The following is a 23,669-nucleotide window of genomic DNA, read 5'->3' on the forward strand; positions in this document are numbered from 1 at the left end:
GAGCAATGAATAAACACACAATTGTATGTTTTAAGTTGAAAATGTTTATGACGTGAATGTATCCTTTAATATGATTTTTCCTTTTTAACTTAACTTTCTCAGTTAACTGATCAGTTCCTTCTGACTGTGTTGCATGAGACGGCTTCTCTGAACTCACACCACCTGCGTCCACGAAGGGTAAGAGGGTGGCCTTTCTGAGAATTTCCCTGGTGGCTCAGTGGGTAAAGAATCTGTCTGCAACGCAGGAGACTGCCTGCAATGCAGGAGACCCGAATTCAGTCCCTAGGTTGGGAAGATTCCCTGGAGGAGGGCATGGCAACCCAATCCAATATTCTTGCCTGGAGAATCCCATGGACAGAGGAGCCTGGGGGGCTGCAGTCCAAGGGATCACAGTCAGACACAACTCAACAACTAAACCACCGCTACCATCACCTCTTTGTGAATCAGCTGAATGAGGTAAGGAAGAAATTCACTCACTGTTTAATACGTAGCACACATGCCGTTTGGTGTGCCACGTAAGAACTGATGTGCAGGCACCTCACTGGGCTGCGCAGGACACTGTGCCAGGTGACAGGAGGCTCTGTCCCCAGGGAGCCTGTAGTCTGTCGAGAGGGCTGAGACAAGCCCAGAATGACTGAGACATAAGGCAGTGGCTTAACATCCCCTGAAATGCTATGGGACTTAGAGGAGAAAGATATTCCAGAGGGGAGAATCTGAAAGGCTTACGGGGAGGCAGCTCAAGGGAGAAGTGGGGTTCAGACACGGCTTTTATAAAACATTTATTTATTTGGCTACATTGGGTCTTAGGTGAGGCACATGGATCTTCACTGGGCCATGCGAGATCTTTTGTTGTAGTTTATGGACTCTCTAGGTGTGGCACACAGACTCAGCAGTTGAGGCTCATGGGCTTAGTTGCTGCGTTCTTAACCCTGGAATCTTAGTTCTCCAACCAGAGTTTGAACCCGAGTTCCCTGAATTGCAAGGCAGATTGCCACTGGACCACAAAGGAAGTCCCCAGACAAGGTTTTTTTTTTTTTTAATCGATGTTATTGTTCCTCCCCTTCCTTTCCTTCCAAGAGGAGGCAGCCTTGACTCTAGTGGTAGAAGAGATTGAAAATAAAAGCACAAAAAGATGATTGATGGGGGTCCCAGTTGGTGAGGTCCCAGAAGAGGCAGAAGGGGGCAGGATGAAGAACAAAGAGAGGGGAGGGAGCAGATCTATGGGAAAGGAGTGGGGGAAAGTGAGGCACACAGACAAGGAGGTTTGGATGCTAAGAGGACAGAAGCTGAGGCCATAGCCAGACTGACTTGTTCTTCTCCTTAAACAGGAGGCTGGTTATCCACTGAAAGAGATAGAGCAGGGGCCTCAGGCTCCAAAAGAAGATTGGAAACAGCTGCCCTGGTGAAGGTGGTGGGAGGCCAAGAGGCATCACTGTAGGAATCCCAGACTGCAGAGTCTGGAAAATTGTCTCCTGGCCCAAGATTTTAAAAATCATATTATAAAAATCTCAAACCATGGAACTGTCATTTCCCTGTTGACCAAGGAGACTGTGAGAGCCTGCAGTGGCCCTCATGTGCGACCATCTTTGCTCCACAGGGCTTTGCAGTGATGGACAGCAGAGGCCCAGGTCTGCCTCTTTTAAAAGCAACATTTCCCAGATCCCTTTTTCCCACACTCGCCACCCAAATAACAGATCTCTAGAGTCCTATGGACCGCATAGCCCTGGATAGAACATCAGCTGATTCAAGCCATTCCAAGACGCACAGGAAAGAGTGGCTGGTGGTCAAAAGGGAACCAAGATTAAGGGAATAGTCTGATAAGACTTGTAAGCAGATGAGTGCAGGCAGAGAGTGTCCGTGTCCTCGCCCACTGGTTCATGCGCGCACACACACACACAGATGGAGGCCTGTGTGCTGTATACAATTGCACACACAGCCAGCCCAGCCTCCACTCAGCCTCCACACTTCTTCCCCTGGAGGTGATAAAGTGAATGAACAAATCAGAGACCTAGTGTCATTCTTAACCCTGGGTAGTAGTTGCTTGCAAACTGAGATTACTCATCAAGATGGTGCTTTTAAAGACCTTCTTAATCAACAGTACTTGTAAAAATCTATATGGTGAACTTATTCCACTGAAGTATCACTAGTACCATTTGGCTTTGAACTTCTAATTCACTCATCTTTATGGGGAGCAACTCCTAACTGTTACAGTTTTAGGGTCTCTTCCTCAATAGTGCAGTTTCCAAGGGGAATCTCAAGCCTTTACAGAGGTAGCTTAGCAAAGCGGGGGAAGGCTCTGTGGTGGGTGAAGAATCATCCTCACTAATTCGCCAACAATGTTTAAACCAGGAAACATTTTAAGCTTAACCTAGTGCTATCTGCAAAGCAGTGATATATCAACACAGAATTTTCCTTCTTATCTTGATTGGACATGTTGAAAACATTTTCGTCTGTCCACTCATGCGCATATGTGTATGTATGTGTGTGTTTATAAAATGCATATATGTGTATAAGATCCAGGTGCCTATGCACACATGGTGTGTTTAGTTCTTACAGCAGACAACTAATTTGAACTCTTCGGATCCATCATCTTCACTTCTAATGGCCAGTTACCAGCAGTTTGCTCTGCTCTGCTTCCCTGCAGGGTGACTAATTAATAAACTTTTCCTTAATTGAGTTCTGGCTCCCAGGTCCAAGGGGATTATTACTTATATATAAGTAAACAAAATTTCCATTTTAAACAACACTCCAAATCTCCTCATTATATTTTAAACAGATATAAATTCACTGAGGTCAAGCAAGCCGCAGGCTAGGAGGCTGTGTGCATTCTGGCCTAAATTGTCTTCCTCACAGGAAGCTAGGTGCTGCGGCAGGCAGGTGATGCCCCCAGATCCTTCAGGGCTTACCCCATCATCAGCCTCGATGCCTGCACTTTCTTTGTTCTCATCTACAGCCATGTTAGAAAGTAACTATCGAGATTCTGGAAGCCATTAATGGTATCTGCCTTTTCTTTAAACCTGAATTTATTATTTAAAAGCCATTCACTTCCACAATTTATAAATAGGAAGAAAATGAATTTGATGTTAAATATTTAATAAGTGCCCAGGATTGGTTAAGGGCTGACTTGGGTGGATGGTTGGGTTTAAGGAGTGTCCTGCTGTTGCTGCTGCTAAGTCACTTTAGTCATGTCCGACTGTGTGTGACCCCATAGACAGCAGCCCACCAGGCTCCTTTGTCCCTGGGATTCTTCAGGCAAGAATACAGGAGTGGGTTGCCATTTCCTTCTCCTGCTGCTGCTAAGTCGCTTCAGTCGTGTCCCACTCTTAGCGACCCCATGGACTGCAGCCTACCAGGCTCCTCCATCCATGGGATTTTCCAGGCAAGAGTACTGGAGTGGGTTGCAATTGCCTTCTCCGTTCCTTCTCCTAGCCTACACTTTTTGGAAGTTGAATGCTAAGTTCTTAGAGTTGAAATAATTTAATCAACTGTTTGTTTGTTTTCAAGATTCCTCCCTACTTTCAGATTCCAGATTGAGAGCAGACCCATGAAAGGAAGTGAAAAACTGACAACAAAGTTGCTTTAACTTGGTTTGAAACCTAGAAGGAGGAGATTATCCTTCCTCCAGAGCTTTTCGGCTCAGAAACATGTGGAAGCTATTTGGCTCCAGATTCAGATCTTCAGTAAGTCACCCTTTGCTGACAGTACAAGAATCCACTGTAAGCTTTGATTACGATGATTACTGGCTGCTTAAAAGAATAAAATAAATATTTTTTTTCAGACTCCCCACATTCATGCTGCTAAGATAGAACCCAGAAAAATCAGTGAGGTCAGGATCTAAAGCCAGCTCCCAGACTGTCAGGAGAACTGTGGATAAAGCTCTGTTAGAGAATTTAAAGGTCTGGATCATTTCATCCCTATCCTAATTCCTTGTCTCCTTCTCTTCTAGCAAGTTATTCTAAATGGAAATGCTAGGTCATAAGGTAGTTCTATTTGCAATTTTTAAGGAATCTCCACACTGTTCTCCATAGTGGCTGTACTAGTTTGCATTCCCACCAACAGTGTAGGAGGGTTCCCTTTTCTCCACACCCTCTCCAGCATTTATTGCTTGCAGATTTTGGATCGCAGCCATTCTGACTGGTGTCCCACTTCTGGGCATACACACCGAGGAAACCAGAATTGAAAGAGACACATGTACCCCAATGTTCATCGCAGCACTGTTTATAATAGCCAGGACATGGAAACAACCTAGATGTCCATCAGCAGATGAATGGATAAGAAAGCTGTGGTACATATACACAATGGAGTATTACTCAGCCGTTAAAAGAATTCATTTGAATCAGTTCTGTTGAGATGGATGAAACTGGAGCCGATTATACAGAGTGAAGTAAGCCAGAAAGAAAAACACCAATACAGTATACTAACACATATATATGGAATTTAGGAAGATGGCAATGACGACCCTGTATGCAAGACAGGGAAAGAGACACAGATGTGTATAACGGACTTTTGGACTCAGAGGAGAGGGAGAGGGTGGGATGATTTGGGAGAATGCCATTCTAACATGTATACTATCATATGAATTGAATCGCCAGTCTATGTCTGACGCAGGATGCAGCATGCTTGGGGTTGGTGCATGGGGATGACCCAGAAAGATGTTATGGGGAGGGAGGTGGGAGGGGGGTTCATGTTTGGGAATGCATGTAAGAATTAAAGATTTTAAAATTTAAAAAAAATAAAAAATAAAAAAAAGAAATAAATTAAAAAATAAAAATAAAAAAATAAACCAGAAAAAAAAATAAATAAATGGAAATGCTATACATAATGTGAGCCCTCCACTGAAAATCAATCTCCCCTGAAAGGCTCGCATTTGAAAGATTTTGCTCATCCCCAGCCAGACCTGTATCACCATCACTGGTTGTCAAAAGTGATCTGATCAGCTGACGGACAACATATCTCCTCGGGTGCAAGTGAGGGCCAGTACTGGATTCCTGGGCAGCAGCCAGTGTAAGTAGCCAAGGCTGTGGGTCCAAGCCTGGGTTAGTGGAATTCTGGCCCCAGCAATGATATCTAGCAAGATTTTAGTCCTGGGACTACACAATCCCATAACAGGGGAGAAGGGCAGGGCACATCTCTGTAAGAAAAGTGAATGACTGATCCATGCGGCTACAAGGATGCATCTCAAATGCACTGCAGCATGCTCAGTCACTCAGTCTTTTCCGACTCTTTTGCAGCCCCATGGGCTGTGGCCCGCCAGGCTCCTCTGTCCATGAAATTCTCCAGGCACGAATACTGGAGTGGGTTGCCATTTCCTTCTCCAGGGGATCTTCCCAACCCAGGGATCGACCCCCATCTCTTGCGTCTCCTGCATTGGCAGGTGGATTCCTTACTGCTGAGCTATCTGGTAAGCCCCTCCAATGCATTATATTAAATAAAAGAAGCCAGACACAAAAGGGCCACACGTGGACCACATGGTTCCATTTAGGTGATATTCTGGATGAAGGCAAGACTATAAGGACAAGAATCTGATCAGTGGTTGTCATGGGCTGGAGAGGGGCCTGACGGCTAGGGCTAGAGGGACTTTTCTGTACCTGTGGCATTGTTCTCTATCTTGATAATGGTGGAGGTGGCTACACAACTGAATAGATTTGCCAACATTTACTTAACAATATAGAAAGTGGGTAATTTTTACTGAATTTAAATTATATCTCATTAACCTGAACTAAACAACAATTAAGGAAGAGGAACAATAACGGAAGACTGGACCAACAAAGGCATTGAGATGGGGGGAGGAGGGAGCTTCCACTTCCCTTAAGCAGAAAGGGGGAATGGAAGCCCCCCACACCCACAGCTGCCTCCAGGAAAACCAGTTTCCAACTCTTTGGGCAACAAGGAGCCCAAACGGGGCGGGGGGGCCCATCCGCAGGTCGAGGCTGCATGTCTTAATTCCAGGTTCTATGGAATTTGGTTGGTTGGTTGCCTCCCATTATAGTCAATTAGCTCCACCACTTCTAGACACCAGGCTAGACACCTAACTCAGGGCTTCTGTCTGTCTTTCTGGCATCCAGTTGGAGAGTGCTGGGGGCCAACTGCCTGGGTTTTGAAAAGCCGTGTAGAAGGGGACAGAGAGCTGCTGCTACTTGGCCAGCCAAGTGTTGGGGGCCACACTTGCCTTAGAAAAGCCCAGTGAGGTCAATGGACTACTCTGCCCACAGCGCAGGGTCCCACCTGAGACACTCAACTGAATGCTGGCACTCAACTTCTGAGCATGGAGTATATACTACTCGGCAGACAAAGACTGGAGTGATGCAGTGCTGGTTTTGAAAACAGCCAAGAGTGGACCCTCTAAGTACTGAGTTGGGTTCCTGGCAGGGCAGCTTGCTCACAGAGCACATCCCAGGCATAGGTGTTTACAGAGAAATGTCACTGCTGGGCATTACCTGAGGGAGGGAGGCAGCCAGGATCTGGTTAGCTATTCAAAAGTCTGATTCACAGTCTATTTTAAAAACATGATTTTGTTTCTTCTGGGTTCATAGAGTGGATTCAAACTAATGATTAGTAACATGGCCAGGGTGCTTTGGTAGACACATTGGTCTTTCATGATGAGCACTTTTATGGTTTATGAACAAAAATGTACTATGAAGCGGTTGTTTTTCTTTACGAAAGTTTGTTTTCTTACGTTCCCATAGCAATCACACGTGTAAATTATCTTTACCAAGGGAGCCCTTTTCTCTTGGATGTTCGAAAGCAAAGGTCAGCCCAGACTGGTGAGATTGTCCTACATTTCTTTTTAAAAATTCATTTACTAGATACCTTCTTTTTGGCCGAGCCCCAAGGCATGTGAGATCTTGGTTCTCCCACCAGGGATCAAACCCCATGCTCCCTGCACTGGAAGTGCAGAGTCTTAACCACTGGACCACCAGGGAAGGGCTTAGCTCGTGTTGTGCTTTAAGAGGTCCCGGGCTGCCCTGGAGGAGAGCCTTCTCCCCAGGGAGGGCAAGGAGGAGCGGGGGTCGAGGCGCACTTACTTCCCCCCTTGCCGCTCTTCTCCATGCGGTACTGGTAGATATGCAGCGTGAAGAGCATGTGCGAGTTGCGGAGGTCATCCTCGTCGCAGTCTTGCTGGTTGCCCCGGCGGGAGGCGATGGCCGCATCCAGGAAGAAGGCAGCCTTCTCCGCCGTGGGTGCCCGCAGCTCGCTCTGGTTCTGCAGCTGCAAGACACAAGGGAAGGGCTGATGCTGCAGGCGAGAGGGCTCACCTGCCACTCAGGCTGGCTGTCCCCGACTCTCCAAGGCTGATGTCCTTCTGGAACCAGGGACCATGCCCATGTGCAATTCTCAGCTTAATATATTCATATCTGAAAATTAACCCTAAGCATGCTTATTGGAGAAGAATATTTTTACCCATTTTACAATGGAAGTAGCATCTGTAAGCTGCTCTTGTTGTTTGGTTGCTAAGTCGTGTCTGCCCTTTTGTGACCCCATGGACTGCAGCCCACCAGGCTCTTCTGTCCGTGGGGTTTTCCAGGCAAGAATACTGGAGTGGGTTGCCATTTCCTCCTCCAGGGGATCTTCCTGACCCAAGGATTGAACCTGAATCTCCTGTATTGGCAGTGGATTCTTTACTGCTGAGCCACCAGGGAAGCCCAGAATCTCTAAGTAGCAGGCGTGAAAAGCAAATGGTTTTATCTCAGTGTTCAGTGGGAGCAGGTGTCCCGCCCTGACCTCTGTAGAGCCCAGAAAACCCAACATCCTGGGCAATCCATGTACCTAAGGGAACATGTGGGATGTGACTGCATCTTGAGTTCAAAGATTAGACTGTACAGAAGCAGGTAATCCAGGGTACTGTATCTCAAAGAAGTGAGAAACCTTACTTGGCTTTAACTCAACTCTTAATTTTTCCAGCTATTTAATTAAAGTCAATTTTAGGCCACATTTACTAGAATAGTTCTAAAGAAGTAAATGTAAAAGACATGAAAAAAAAACCAACCCCAAGCTACTTGAATGTCTCATCTATATCATTTGTCTCATCTAAAGGGATATCTACTTTATCTTTAATTTCTAAATTATGTTCAAAGCATACTCATTAATTGATTAAAGAAGCATCAGGGGGAATGTATCTAAATCCTATGAGATGCCTTGGCAATTATTTTGACAGTAAATCTGACTCAGAGCAATACTATCAGCATTTGACCTGCATTTCTTTATCAAGGGAGGGGAAGAAAAGGAAATGAATATTTCTGATTTGTTCAAAGAAATGATTTGTAGTACGAGCCTTAGGGTCAGTAGACATTTTGACAGTTTTGCTGACAAAGGTCCATAGAGTCAAAGCTATGTTTTTTCCAGTAGTCATGTATGGTTGTGAGAGTTGGACCACAAAGAAAGCTGAATGTTGAAGAATTGATGCTTTTCAACTGTGGTGTTGGAGAAGACTCTTGAGAGTCCCTTGGACTGCAAGGAGATCAAACCAGTCAATCCTAAAGAAATCAGTCCTGAATATTCATTGGAAGGACTGATGCTAAAGCTGAAGCCCAATACTTTGGCCAACTGATGTGAAGAACTGACTCATTAGAAAAGTCCTTGATGCTGGGAAAGATTGAAGGCAGGAGGAGAAGGGGACAACAGAGGATGAGACAGCTGGATAGCATCACTGACTCAATGGAATGAGTTGGAGCAAGCTCCAGGAGATAGTGAAGAACAGGGAAGCCTGGCATGCTATAGTTCATGGGGTCAAAAAGAGTCGGACACGACTGAGCGACTGAACTGAATTGAACTGATTCTGACTCTAACTGCACCCATAATTCTGAACTGGGAGAGTTGATGTTTAGAACCTGAGGCCACCAAAATCCTCAGACTTCAAAGACAGGTTCTCTTGTGCTCATTGTTTTATACTTACTATGGCAGAAAAATAACTCAAAGAATGTTTAATATTCTTCAGCAAGAAGGTAAAGAGGACGTGGGTCTTGTCCTCTTCTTCTTCAGTTCAGGTCAGTTCAGTCACTCAGTCATGTCCGACTCTTTGCAACCCCATGAATCATAGCATGCCAGGCCTCCCTGTCCATCACCAACTCCCGGAGTTCACTCAGACTCACGTCCATCGAGTCAGTGATGCCATCCAGCCAGCTCATCCTCTGTCGTCCCCTTCTTCTCCTGCCCCCAATCCCTCCCAGCTTCATTTAATCAGAGCTTTCACCTCTGTGGAACTCCATTATTGATGTTATAAAAGTGAATGGAGGTTATAGCATAGTTGAATGTCTAGGTGATGCTTAGAGTGGGAACAGTGGGTAGGGTCACACCAACTCTGTCACAGGTGCTGTGTAGATGAGGTCTGAGCACGTCTGATGCTTCCAACTGGTAGTTCTCAAAGTGTAGTCCCCAGACCAGCAATATCAGTATAACATAGAAACTTGTTACAAATGCATATTTCAGGGCTCTATCCCAGGCCTACTGAATCAGAAATTCTAGAGGTGGAGCCCAGCAGTCTGTGTTTTAACAAGTCTTCCAGGCAACGCTGATGAAGACTGAAGTTTGAGAACCACTGCATTAAGGTCTGTATGACCACTTAGCTTGCATTCTATTTAGGTTTCATATCCAAATAATATCTGGTGCATCATTAAAACTATGAAGAGCCAATTTTAGTCAGACATGGTACAGACCTTTGGGCATTGCTGAGAACTAACCAGGCAATCACAAGTGACAGTCAGCAGAAACATCCAAGAGGGCTTCCTGGAAGGAGTGACATCTAGCTAATACACCCAAATAAGGAGTTAGCCAGATGAAGAGCAAGAGGAGAGGAGCAGGCACTGTTCCATGCACAGGGAATAGAATTTGCAAAGGCCCAGGGTAAGAGGGAGGATGGTGGATGCCTTAGAGTTGCTCCTGAGAGTGCGGTCAGTCACTGGGAAGCTTGTTAGAAATGCATGATCAGGGGCCCAATCCCAGGCCTTCAGAACCAGAATCTGCATTTTAACAAGATCCTCAGGGATTCTTATGCACATTAAAGTTTGAGAGTCACTGCTTTCTGAGGTGATCTAAATGTAATTTAAGATGAGTGGCAAGGAGGGAAGTGGGAATAGGTGATCCTGGAAGGTCACATAAGGCTGCGTGAATCACGAGGATGCATAATGGAAGTAGGAGGATCTGAGACGCTGTAAGCAGGGCAAGAACATGGACAGGTATGAGTAGATGGGGGTACTAGAGGGTACCTTCACCTGAGAAAATAATCCCACTTGAGAGGAGACAGGTATTATACTTATCAAAATGAACACATCTAAAATGCAGGCATCTGATAAAACTAGAAACTAAAGCCTACTGTTAGAGACTGAAAGAAGTGATTCTTCTGGGTGTGAACCAGAGGCCTCCCAGGTCATTCCTGCATCTCTCATCAAACAGCGAGGTAGAAACACTTTCAACAGGCAAGATATCCTGAAGAGGCCAACTGGAACTTCTCTTGGCTTAGCAATTATATCATGGTTCTAATTAGAAAGTGGTTATTAGTTTTTCCTACAGCACCACTAATCCGGCTGTAAACCAGTGCCAGAAACACAGTTTATAGAGCCATAAACAGTCCCAGTAATGGCTGGAGCTATTTGTGCAAAGCAGTAAATATTTCGGCTTGTTGTTAAACAAAAGAAAGATTGTACTTTTTTTTTTTTTTTTTTTTTTGGGAAAGGGGCGTAAAGAAAAGTGAATTCAATTTCCCCCGATTGCTACAACAATTGTGGTTCCTGCTCATTGTCAATTAGATTCAAGGTACAAATATTTAGGTTGGGCAAGCAGCTGGTCCTGCAGCTGCAGGCCATAAAGTTCCAGTCCACTTTAAAGTAAACACTTGCAAGCCTTCCCAGTTTACATGTTGAGTGAGTCACGAGGTGAAGTGCCCCAGCCGCTGAGGTAGGGATGAGCCACCCGGAGCCGACCAAGCCCCCGGAAGCAATCACCTGCGTGCCACAGATGGGGTCCTCGCACAGGTACACGCCTGGGGACTGGCCGTCCTGCAGGCTGCCCGTGGCCACCTCCGACAGCAGGTCCCGAAGGTTCTCTTCTTTACCCCACACCTCCACGGCTGAGATCCGCACCGAGAAACGTGCTCCTGTCTTTTCTTTCCGTTCGTTGATCAGCTTGAAGAGCCAAGAGATGGCACAGGGGATGATGCCCAGATTTTGCATGGAGTCGTCTTTGCCAATCATGGTGTAGGACTTTCCTGGAAGGGCAAGGGAAGAAAGAACAGCAGCTTGAGTGTCTGGACATCATTCTGCAGTCTCAGGAATAGATGCAAGGATGCAGGAGAAAGGCCTGGGGAGTGGGGAATGGGAAGAAAGGAAATGAAAAGGTGAAAAGTATTCAACAACAACAACAACAACAAAAATGTGACAGCAACAACAAAGAAGACATTTCCAAGTACTACTGATGGAAGGGCTATAATAAAGAATGTGAGAACCCAGACTGATGTCAAGGTTAAATCACAACTGACCTCGAGGAAGATCCCACAACGTTACAGGCTGTCCAGTTTCCGCACTGTTTTCCTCATGGTGCAAAGGCTAGAGGTGTTTCATCACTGTTATAGGTCTTTTTATCACACCCCACAGATTCACTCCACATGCTTACACTTTGTGTCCTTTCTCAAGTTAAATGCTGGGTATACTTTTATAGCATGAGCAAATTCCCTTTAAAATCTGGACCACTGCTTTGATCAGCGATCAAGAAGTGGTAGTGAGATGAAATGGGCTTTCCATCCTGGCCTAGAACTGGCTCCATTATAGCAAAGTTGCTGCTGGGAGCTCTGCCCAGGGCCATGTTTTGGAACGCCCCAAATTACTAACTTATCAAGCACACCAGGTAAGACCTGGTGAGCAGAGGGCCATAGGTCAGGATTAAGAAGGCACTTCAGGAGGATTCAGTCATTAGGCCCTCACAGAGCTGTGGGGAGGCCTCCTTTCCCAGGTGCTTCAGCACAGGTGGGTTCTCGACTGCTGGGTGGTGGGAAGTAAGGGTGCTTCCAGACTGATCCCCCCAGATAGGGTCTAATGGGGTCTAGGCTTTGCTTGGTGGCTGCTCCTCTGGCTTTATGTAGGATCCAAGAGGAAAGGGGGACCCTCTCTGCTCCCCAACAACCCCTGCTCAGGAAATGTAATTTTCCTGCTGGCTTTCTGGGCATGACCCTGACCCAGACCAACTGGGAACAACCCCATTACTCTTTGTTCATCTTCCGGACTTTAAGGCTTTACTAGATGACTGGGAATCCACTTAGGATAAACATCTACATTTCAGAAGCAGAAACAGTTATTCATGATTATTCAGTTCAGCACTGCAGGAAAACACCTTCCCCTTCATCTAAGGACAATACAGAAAAAAGGATGAAGTAATAGGGAATCCAGCAAGCAGCATGAAGAAGCGAAGTTCTCACTGACCCAGCTTGGCGTGGCCGAAACAGAACACACAGCCATCTGCCCCGTTGACCACAGACTGGATCACTTCTGCCACGGTTCCAGCACACACTTCCGCCTGGCACACACAAGAGGAGACACAAGCTGTGAGTGGACCATTAACAATGGAAATTTGTGCCTGCTTTCCTTGGGCTCAGGGTCACAAAGCCTTGGCATTTTCAGATGGGTCAGCTCTAATGGAGTCCTGGAGGTTCTCAGAACCCTTCATACTTCCCAGTCCCTTGCAAGTCTGAAAGTTACACTCATTACATGCAAACCACCCTTCTGCTAATCGTACATTTCAGTTGCTGTCTCTGCAGACGAGGCAGGAACAGGCTGGAATGGGAATCCAGGGTGCCTTCACGGACCTTACACCCTTCTCTGATTTGCCATTCTGGCATCCTTGTACAAATATTTAAATTTTCCATTAACCCTCTGCTAACTAGATCCTTCCTTCCTTTCACACACACATGTGCGTGTGTGTGTGTGTGCATGCGTTTATGAAATAGATTAGGCTTTATTAGAGAGTAAAAGGTGATGTGCCATTTCAGGAAAAAGTGACCTTGAGATACATTATAGTTCTAATACAAGCAGGAGGTTAATGATGGATGTCTGCTTTGTCTTCCTAACTCCCTCCTCTTTCTCCATCTCCATCCTTCCCTTTTCAAAACCAGGTTTTCTTTCTTTCTCTATAGATACACTCAACATATACACTATTAATCACCATCAGTCAGTATATTACAGTGGGTTTTCTTCAGCCTGTTATATGTCTCATCTCCAATGTGACTATTAAATCTTTAGACAGAGGCCAGGCTCTTGGTGACATTTGGTATTTCCCCATTAACACCCAATAATACAGCACTCTGCAAATGATAAGAAAGTACATTTTATGAACTGATTTGGGGATCTGGGAAATCCCTCTGGTTAGCATCCAAGGCTTCCACAGCAGCGAGAGGGCCAATCACTCGCCATGTGCTGCACCTCCTTTTCTGCCTCAGTATCGTGGCGGATCTGGAAGCAGTTGGAGGACGTGCAAACTGACAGCTCCACGGGCACCAGAGCAATGTGCCTCCTAGTGGGAATCTGAGAACTGCAGCCTCGGCAATGAATGCAGTTATTCAGCTCCAGGTTGCAGCAACACAATGAACCTAAGTGTTCAAAAATCAATTTTCTCCCCTGAACTGAAATGGAAAAACCACCCTCCCAACAGTTGTCAACTGTTCTGGTGGTCACCTCGGCAGCTCTGCTGGGGGCTCCCACTCAATGAAGGCGGTAGCTGGACAAGGCTGCGGTGGGGACCACAGGCTCTGTCTCACCCCCAGAGCCTAAGCAATGAGAGCCCAGTGCCAAACCCTGAGATGGAGGCAGTGGAAACTTGATGGAATTTGCTAACGTGCCTCTGCAGGACTGGGAGAAGTTATCCACAAATGAATCTTGCCTTCCTTGGATATGAAGTGAGATGGGATCTAGGAGGTTGAGAGCCCATCTAGAGCCATACATAAAATAAACCATATTAGGTTCAAGGTCAGCAAAGAGAAAGATGCTTGAATGTGAGCCAAATCCACACACATCCCTGACTCCCCTGTCCAAAGGCCCGAGGTCAGAGAGATACAGGAGCGGCCTCACAGGGCACAGGGTGGGCGGGCAGGTGTCCCCATGCAGAATTCCTGCCCAGTGTTCACTGAGAAGAGAATGCTCAGCAACATGTCCATCTGGTGTTTGTTAGGAGCTGACCGTGGTCCCTGGAGGCCCTTTGCTGTCTTTCCCCTTGAACCAAGAGAGGCAGGAGCCTTCCCGAGCAGACTCTGTGGGCAGGGCTGGGCTCCCCACGGGCAGGCCTCAGTTCTCCCACCCACCCTTCCTGGTGATGACAGAATGTTCGCGTTCCCCTTCCTCCATCCAAGTTCATATGCTGAATGTTCAGCATATGTGATGGTATTTGAAAGTGGAGCCTTTGGGAGGTGATAAGTCATGAGGGTGGAGCCCTTGTGGATGGGATTAGCACTCTTACAAAAGAGGCCCCAGAGAACTCTCCTGCTCATCCCACAATGTAAGGATGTATGGAGAAGACAGCTGTCTATGAATCAAGAAGCACCCCTCACCACACACTGAAACTGCCAGCTCCTTGATCATGGACTTCCAACCTTCAGAACTGTAAGAAATAAATTTCTTTTGCCTATAAGAAACCCAGTTTGTGCTGTTTCATTAAGAGGGTGCAAATGGACTAAGACACCTCCCAAAAGCTGGACCCAGCAGAGCTCTGCCCCAGCAATGGGCAGCTGATGACTGCCAAGCCCACTTGAGGGTACTGAGGGTAGCTTATAAGGAGGAGCAAGGGCTGCTCTAAGCACTGCTGAGCTTCAGGAATCTGATGTCCTTAGAGACCCAGTGAAAGCAAAGCTCATGACTGCTTCGGGCCACTGTGGTGGCTGCTGCTTCCCAGGACAACCACAAGGGCCTGAGGGCAGAGGCCCCTTTGGCACACTTTCCTGCTTCCCCATTTGAGAGGCTCAAAGGGTGTTCCCTCCAAGGGGCCGAGGCTGGCCATGCCAGCAGCCTGATAGCACTGCTAACAATGACAACAGAATAGTAGAAATAGCATTGATCGGACACTCGCTACGTCCAGGCTCTGCTCTAAGCACCTCATGTGTATCCACGCAGTGAATCACAGCAACCGCATGAGGCATATTTTGATCTTGTTTTCATTTTACGGTTGAGCACACCGAGGCCCAGAGAGGTGAAGTGACTTGCCCAAGGACACACTGCTAGTAAACAGTGGATAAACTGGCGAGAGGACAAAGCTACAACACCATACTGAGCAGGACACAGATTGTTTCCTAGGAAGAATCCAGGATGGATGTCCACCCAGGAAAGGGTTTATGAAGGAGAGACTGAGTTTTTGAGTCTCAGTTTCCTTATCTGTAATGTGAAAACAGCAATAACTCCCTTTCCAATACCACTGGATTCCAAGAAGAGTCCAAGTGGGTTAATGTACACGAAACTTCTCGAAAACTGCAAATTTATTAATTTATAGAACTGTCATTGACTATATTAGAACCGTAGCAAAATCAAAGCATTCTGAAGTGAGTGCAACTGTCAGAGTGAGCACACGGGCCCTGGAACCAAGTGCCAAATGTAAGCAAAGACTAGCAATAAAGATGGCTCCCTTTTCCGGAATAAATCTAAAACTCATTAATAGGCCACACTTAATTTAGGGTTTGCTTTGGAATTCTTATGACTTAGGGAGATTTGCTTTTGAAAAGTTTTAGCTTAATTAAATTATTTGTGGGTCATTTATTAGACCCAATGTCAGGTTTAGATTAGTGAGCCCATTGGGTGGTAGAATCCACCCAAAAAATGTAACAAAGAGAGAAACTATAGAACTTATTCATAAAGTACTTCATCTTTTCATAGTAAAACTCTTTGGGGAAACCACATGCTCGGCTTGTTAATGAATGGAGCCTATAATATGTGCTAACTGCCAATGGTGTAATATACATGCCCATCTGAATATCACTACTTCCTACATTCAGATGCCACATGGAGGAAATTAACAGGAGCTGCAAATGGCAGCCATCAGCACCCTGTCTTCAGGTTCTGCTCTAGGCTATTAGTTACCTGATTGTACATTGTTTTGAATAAATCTTGGGAAGTGCTAGAAATTTATCAGGAAGGTGCAGGTGTCTGATGCCAGAATGCAGGCAAAGTAGGCCACTGTACACCTATAACCTGGGTTACAGATGTCTGCTACAAGATCCATTGCACCAATTCATGGCAGATGAATTGCACCAGATGGTGTAAGTGGATCTTCTAGTAGACACCTGTTCTTACTGGGATGGGTTCCAGGAGCTTTGGTTAAGGAATCTTGGCATCCTAGGCCCCCAAGAAGCCTCCAAATTATACTCATAACTGAACAACAAAAATGGCCACAATTCTCCATCGCTCTCTGTGTGTTTCCCCCTTGCAATGTGACTCTGCAGCTCCTCCAATCAAGAGGCAGAGCCTCTTCCCACCCCTCAAGTTTTGACCAATCAAATTCAGCAAAAGGGACAATGTGTCAGTTCTGAGCTTAAGACCACAAGAGGCCTGCAAGCTTGGATCCTGTCACTGCCATGACAGCAAGCCCAAGATAGCCTGCAGGTTGATAAGAGACAACATGGAAGACAGACCAAGTGAGCCGGCCAATGCCACTCTGGACCAGCCTAAAGCTGGCCAGTCCTCAAACATGTGATAACATCCAGCCGAGATCAATGGAGTTCTTGACCCAAACCAGAGTTGATCACTGATGCACAGGTGTGCCAAGCTGGGTGTAGAGGACTGCTCAGCTGACCCACAGATTCATGAGTGATAGTAAGTTATTCCTGTTTTAATCCACTAGGTTTAGAGCAGTTTGTAATGCAGCAAGAGCTATCCCTAGCCTGACCCAGGCCACAGGACTGCATGACAGCCTCAATTTCTCTGCCTAACACTCCAGGTCCTCACTAGGACTACCCTCTATGGAGCTGGAGAACCCTGCCTAATTCTAACCCAGCTGCTTGAAACACCTTTTCTCTTCTTATAGGTTCACACCCAGAAGCCCAGGCAGAGACACGTCCCTGGTGGTCCACTGCAGATGCCCAGGCAGAAGTGGGGTCCCAATGGACCAGTTGCCAGCACCTTGATGCAGCTGTTCCTGAAGCTTCCAATTTGGCCTGCTCCCTTCCTGCTCCTGTTTGCCATCCACTGATTGGCTCACTCTTCCTTCTCTCCAAGAGTATGTTCTGCTGAAATCCTGGCACAGCCTGCCCAAGGTGTGACACCAACCATTCAAAAGGACTGAACTAATCAATGGAACTCAAACTGACTTGCAAACGTTGCTGTGTGGACGCTGGAACTGACCCAACAGACTGCTCTGGAAGGCAGCTCTTGGGTCCTAGTGAAGAATTACAGATTCTTGAAACTAATCAATATTGCCTGAACCTGAGGAGGGGTTATACCCACCTGAGAAGCATCTTGTGGGAAAACCGCATCAAAGGCAAACATCTTAGGAGGAACTTGGTTCCCTCTCTTTTGGAAGGCATTTAGACCTCCACACGTCAGGGGGTCATACAAGGTGATTTGCTTCTTCCGTGGGTCCACCTTTAAGAAAGAGCTGGATTCTGAGGTATCGCGAGCCAGCGTGGAACAGATGCGAAGCATGACTTTCACCTGTAAAGAAACAAAGGCAGGAAATGACAGGCATTAAGACACTTGGATACTTTATGATGGAGTATTTTTACGTCCGTTGGAGACACAAGTGTATATGGCAGTGTGGAATCATCTCATGTCAAATTATGAAAAAATGCACAATGAATTAGCAACATAATCCTCAGCAGGTCATGGGAAAACTGACTTATTTATAATTACCAGGTAGAATATTTTGATACATCCGTTACTTTATTACAGAACTGGCACATCATGCTCTTTATCTTCCTATTAATATAAATAGAAAGTTAACTGTACCCAGGTGGCCCAATTACTTAGATGAAAAGGTAATCTGGACTGCCATGCTTTGGGGGCTAGTGTAGTTCTCTCGAAGCTCACAGATCAATAAACCCTGGACATAAAAGTTAGCTCCATAATTTACTCCTTGCCTCTTGCACATCAGGACTCTTAGAGACAAAAACCCACAGTTATTAGTGTCATCATTAGAGGACTGTGAAAATGCCTTGTTTTTAATGACCAGCATTTGAAATGTGTTCTAAGGGGAAAAACTGATAAAAGATTTGTTTGAAACATGTTATTTGAGATCCCATTAAGTGAGTGCATAGAAATGGTCATTTCAGGGGATGAAAGCACATCTCTGCGGGAAACAGGAGACAGCACCCCCTTTAACCTGCCTCTTAAGTCATCGAACGTGGACATTTCTAGTGCTCAATCCAGCCTAGCCCCATCCCAGGGCTGAGCAGGGCACTTGTGGGAATGGACTGCTTGCCCTGGACTCTTTGAGTTAAGTAGAAGTCGAGCTGAAGCCTCATGCACAGTTCTAGAGGCTCAAGTCCTGAGAAAATGGCAGCATTTGCTCCCTTACCAGCTCTTTGTTACCGTGGAGCTAGTTCAGTCCAAACGTGTGAGCAACTAACCTAGGAGCCAGGCACTGGGGCTGCAAAGACCATAATACGGTCTTCTTTGCAAAGACTAGCAGGGCAGACAGACGCAAAGGGAGGGGATTTTTTTAATACAAGGAGGCAAATTCTGATGTTATGAATAGGGTTACTTTTATTATTTAAATTTATATGTTTATTTAATTGGCCATGCTGTGTGGAATGTGGGATCTTCATTCCCCGGCCAGGGATCAAACCCATGCCCCCCACATTGGCTTTGTTGCCATTGGAAGCTGAGAGTCTTAACCACTGGATCACCAGGGAAGTCACACATAGGGTTATTTTTGAACTCCTCTCTACATCATGCCCTCTTCATCTAATCAACGCTCAGGCCTGATGAAATGTCAATCATCAATTTTGGGGGAAAGGACTGTAAAATTTTATGTCAGAGATTTCAAGCATACGGAAATGCTCAGAGAATACTCTCCACTGTGCCTAGCGAGTGAGGTCACCCTGCTGCTTATCTCAGCCTGTCTGCTGAGGCATAGGGACTCATCTGCAGGGGGCAAAGCTGAAATGTCAAGAACTCCTAGGGCACTGGACTCATCGGATGTCCCACGTCCTGTCCTGGCTGGCTTGTTCTTATCACTTAAGAATAGTTCTCTAGTGCAGATCCAGAGGCTGTGGTCATAGTGGAAGAGGGCAAGGTTGGGATGAAGCTGACCTCTCACAGTCAGGTCTCTGTTCTCCCACTGAGGTCATATAATTTTGCTGCTCTTGCTGTTCAGTCACGAAGCTGACTCTTTGCCACCCCATGGACTGCAGCAAGCCAGGCTCCTCTGTTCTCCACGATGTCCCAGAGTTTGCTCAGATTCATGTCCATTAAGTCGGTGATGCTACCTAACCCTCTCATCGTCTGCCACCCTCTTCTCCTTTTGCCTTCAGTCTTTCCCAGCATCAGGGTCTTTTCTAGTGAGTCACCCGAGCACTGAAGATTGAGCACTTTCAAACTGTGGTGCTGGAGAAGACTCTTGAGCATCCCTTGGACAGCAAGGAGATCAAACCAGTCAATCCTAAAGGTAATCAACCCTGAATATTCATTGGAAGGACTGATGCTGAAGCTCCAATGCTTTGCTATGTGATGGGAAGAGCCAACTCACTGGGAGGTCAAGTAATGGTACCTGCCTTTTGCTGAGGGTCTATGGTATGCTAAGGCTGTGCTATTACTAATGGTATTGTACTTTACCCTCTCAATAGGCCTGTGCACAGGCGGACTTGTCCAGATTTTATAGATGAGAAAACAGATGTTACAGAACTTGCGGGTGGTACAGCTGGGCTCTGATCCCACCTCTGTCTGACTCCAAAACCCTGAAAAGTATCCAATCCATACTTTTTCCATTATGCCAACTACTGCCTCCCATACACAGTCAAACTTCTCAGAGCCTCAGTTTTCTCATCTGTGTATTAGGAACAACAATGCCTATCTCATGGGATCGTTGTGAGAATGAACTGACACGTAAAGTACTGAGCACAGAGTAGGGGCCTGATTCCTGTTTCTCCTCCTCCTTCCTCTTCTCCCTCTCCTCCTCCCCCGTCTGCTGCCTCCCTTCCCCCTCCGGCCTGTACTTGCCTCTCTCTGAATCACGATATTCTAGCGTTTTCCAATCCCAGTGTGACTGATAAGGTTTTAGAACACTTTGCCCTGGACTCAGACAGGATGCCATGGGGGAATCACTGCAGATGGAGCTGGGTATGAAGTGCTGGGACTTACAAGGCTCCCATCAGTACAACACCGTCTAGTCTCATACATAGTCACTGCTTATATGACAATAACCATCACGTCTGTCTACCTTTCATTCTGGCAATTTTCTTGTTCACCGTGAATGTCTCCAATATTCTTTCAGTTCCACTCATGTCTATACACAGCAGGTGTGCTAAGAGCATGTATTCAAATTGCAACTTTGGGTAGGTGCCTGGGGCCTCTGGGCTTTCTGTCAGACAACCTCCTAGCCCAGCCCCTGAACGCTACGAGTCAGGGATGATGCAAGCCCAGGCAGAACTGATGGAGTCACATGGCCCACTGCTTTTCTATTTCACAATTTCACATGCAATTTCTGGGTAACTAGAGGTGCTGAATGTAAAATATGAGCTAAGCCAGGCAAGGGCCCACAAGGAGAAGCAGGAGAGAAGGGACTGGATTGGCGAGTCATTTGTTCAGGGGGAAGGCTTCTGAATCTTAATGAAGTTCCAGGCCTGTGGTTCAATTTTCCCGGACAAGCTGCAGATCTCAGCCACTGGTCTGACCAAGGAGATCCACAGCTCTTTAAAAACCCACTGAATTCTGGGCTGAAGTAAATGCCACCTTCCATTCTCTTCTTTGCAATTCATTTAAAATGGATATATATTTTTTTCTCCCTTAAAGGAAGGAAATTGGGTTTCTCTGCTTCATTTCTTTGTGTCATTATTCCTTGAGCCCAGCACTCCACTTCCTTCTAATCCTCTGTAATTAAAGCGCTAAGGAGATACCACTTGTGATTGAGAAAGTCCCCTAACTTCTTGCCAGGAGTTTGTGCTTTTGTGGCAAATACTGGTAGGTTCTTGACAACATCTCTGACAACCCTCCTCGCCACTGCCTTGGGAAGAGGGTCCCCACAGCTGTCGCCATGCAGAGCCTTCTCCCCAGCTCTCAGGGTCGAGGGGACTATTTTGGGCCCAGCAACTGAGGATCTAGAAAGGCCCAGAGTAGGGGAATGCCAGCCTGCGCCCTGACTCCCTGAGAGGAGCTGAGCACCTCACCTACCAAAGCGCTCCCTGGTAGAGACTCCACTTTGCCTCATTCATTGGAGTTTTCAGTGGCTGGTGCAGGACAGGTGTTGCTCCCAACAGCAGGTATCTTGCTGTCCTGCTCATTAATCATTCCAGGGCCTCCTCCTGGATGGCCTGGCGGGACTAATGAAGAGGCGGGTTTGTGAGACTCACGGAGCCTTGACCCTGAGCTGGACAGACTCTCCGTCAATGTGAAGCAGCGCTGACTGCCTCAGCCTTCTGGGGAGCCCACGACAGGCAGCCCCACGGTGCTCACTGCTCCACCCATGTGATCACCCAGATCCCTGCCTGTACCGAGGCTGAGGACCGGGAAGGTTCCTCACTGCCTGTGTCTCCGCCCACAAGCTGTCTGGTCACAGGTTCTCCTCAGACTATATGGCTTAGGAGGGCTGGGGGCCAATTTGACCATTCAAAGGGTCCCTCATCGGTCAGAGAAACACTGCAGGCAATGGTGAGGTGGTGGGATGTGGAGAGGACACAGCAGTCCTTCACAGGTGTGACTTTGTCTCAGGTCCTTTGTGGAGCCTCACAATGAAGCCTCTGGACCAACACACGTGTAACAGGGATCAGTCCCTGGCTGGTGCAATGAGAGTGTGCTGGCAAGGATAAATAGTTTTCCCTACAAGGTTAGAAACGGAAGAGTAAATTCACCACCACCATCTTTCAGTTACGTTCTATTTCTGTATTTTGGTTCTTTATCCTGGTGTCTAAGTTCACAGAGTTTTAAGAATCAGCTCAATAGAAGCTGGTCATGGTGACATCAGATCACCCTAACCATGAACACTGGGTGGCATCATTTCTGTCTCAATTCCATCAGTATCAGAATGATCTTCACCTTCCACATATATTCTTAAGTTTCTAAAACACATCTGGAAATGGTTCTCCAAGGAATGCAGAGTCACATAAGACGGGTGCATCAGAACCCACCAACCAGAAGCATGGTGGGGCGAGAAGAGCTGGTGAGACCATCAGAGGGGATTCTAGACCCCAAGGAGCCATCTCCTGAGACAGAACCTCCAAACTGCAGAGCCGGGAGCATTGACAACTCCAGCCCAGGGTCAGTTTCCATCCCACTGAGGCACACAGTGACACTAGGGAGGACTCTGATGAATGTAAGCCATGGAAATAGCCACCTTGCCATCGCTCATGGGCGACTTTCTCAGCTCAGATGAGACAGAGAGAGGCCTGGACCAGAGAGTGAGCTGACATCCAGCCCCGCCTGATCGAGCCAATGGGCAGGCAGGAAGCACTGCTGGGCTGCCCGCAGCACACCAGGAAGCCTTGCCTGGTTTCTGTGTATGTCTGGATGGGATTCGGCTCTTGAGGAGAACACACGGGAGAATAACAACAGGCTCTATCATACCTGAAGTACTTCTCCGTTCTTACAGGTTCTAGGTGTGATGGGCACTGACTGCAGTGAACCAGGAGCCAGGGGACTGGGTTCTCAGGCAAACATCACCACCAGGTGCAGCTGTTCATCTAAGGTGCGATGGGGGTGGATGTGGGAGGGGGGCTTGGCTTCCTTACCCCTAATGTGGGCTTGTTGCGTCACCTCCCTTGCAGAACAGGCGTGAAGAGATTTAAAAAAAAAAAAAAAAGACATACTCTAGAATGACATACAAATGTGAAATATCACTCTTTGAAGAAAAAAAGGAATGGATTTGCATTCTTCAAACTAATTAGTACAAAATAGACTTTCTGCATCAAATTAATGGCATTAGAAGCCCTTCTCCTAGGCTTAATTTTAAAAATTAAAGCAAAAACTTATTTAATGAACACACACAATGACAAGAGAGACAAGAATAAAATATCCTCCTTCTTCTTCTGCCTCAAATTAAATTAAGGCATATACAGTCTGCTTATGTCTTCTGTAAAGGTGAGTAATCCGTGTAAAATTGGATCTGAGGCTCTAAAAGCTCAATGAGCTATTTCTCTTATTTTATCCTTTCTTTTCTGTCTTGATCACACAAGATAATATGCTCACAATGTCTACTTATGGTACATTAGCCACTTCAGGGAAATTCTCCAGCCATTCTAAGTAAGATGATTGAAGAGACAGGCACCTTAAACAGTATATATTTCTCAAAGTGTATTCTTCTCAACACACTCACTTTTCTGATCTACCAAGAAACTGAGCAATCTTCCATATTCTTCTATGCTTTGGACATTCTGTCAAAGCTATTATAAAAGATTTTGATGAAGCACCAATTTCTAAAACACACTGCAAGGTATCAAGGGTGTGATTTTCCAGCCATTATTTAAAGAGTGCTTTCCTACTTCGATGGAGAAGGAAATGGCAACCCACTCCAGTATTTTTGCCTAGAGAATCCCATGAACAGAGGGGCCTGGTGGGCTACAG

At 46.4% G+C, this 23,669-nt stretch overlaps 1 protein-coding gene across 2 annotated transcripts in view; it reads right to left on the minus strand.

Annotated features, from left to right (window-relative positions):
• Positions 1-23,669, minus strand: part of KIF26B (kinesin family member 26B) — a 517,705-nt gene that overhangs the window by 82,126 nt on the left and 411,910 nt on the right. For both annotated transcript variants that reach the window (XM_027976327.2, XM_060396383.1), the window contains 4 exons: positions 17,403-17,609; positions 12,408-12,501; positions 10,938-11,200; positions 7,026-7,209 (listed from right to left, as the gene is read on the minus strand). In XM_027976327.2, the coding sequence (XP_027832128.1) occupies positions 7,026-7,209; positions 10,938-11,200; positions 12,408-12,501; positions 17,403-17,609 (748 nt within the window). The remainder of the gene's footprint in view (positions 1-7,025; positions 7,210-10,937; positions 11,201-12,407; positions 12,502-17,402; positions 17,610-23,669) is intronic.

The sequence above is a fragment of the Ovis aries genome, chromosome 12 (assembly GCF_016772045.2).
Source record: "Ovis aries strain OAR_USU_Benz2616 breed Rambouillet chromosome 12, ARS-UI_Ramb_v3.0, whole genome shotgun sequence".
NCBI lineage: Eukaryota > Metazoa > Chordata > Mammalia > Artiodactyla > Bovidae > Ovis > Ovis aries.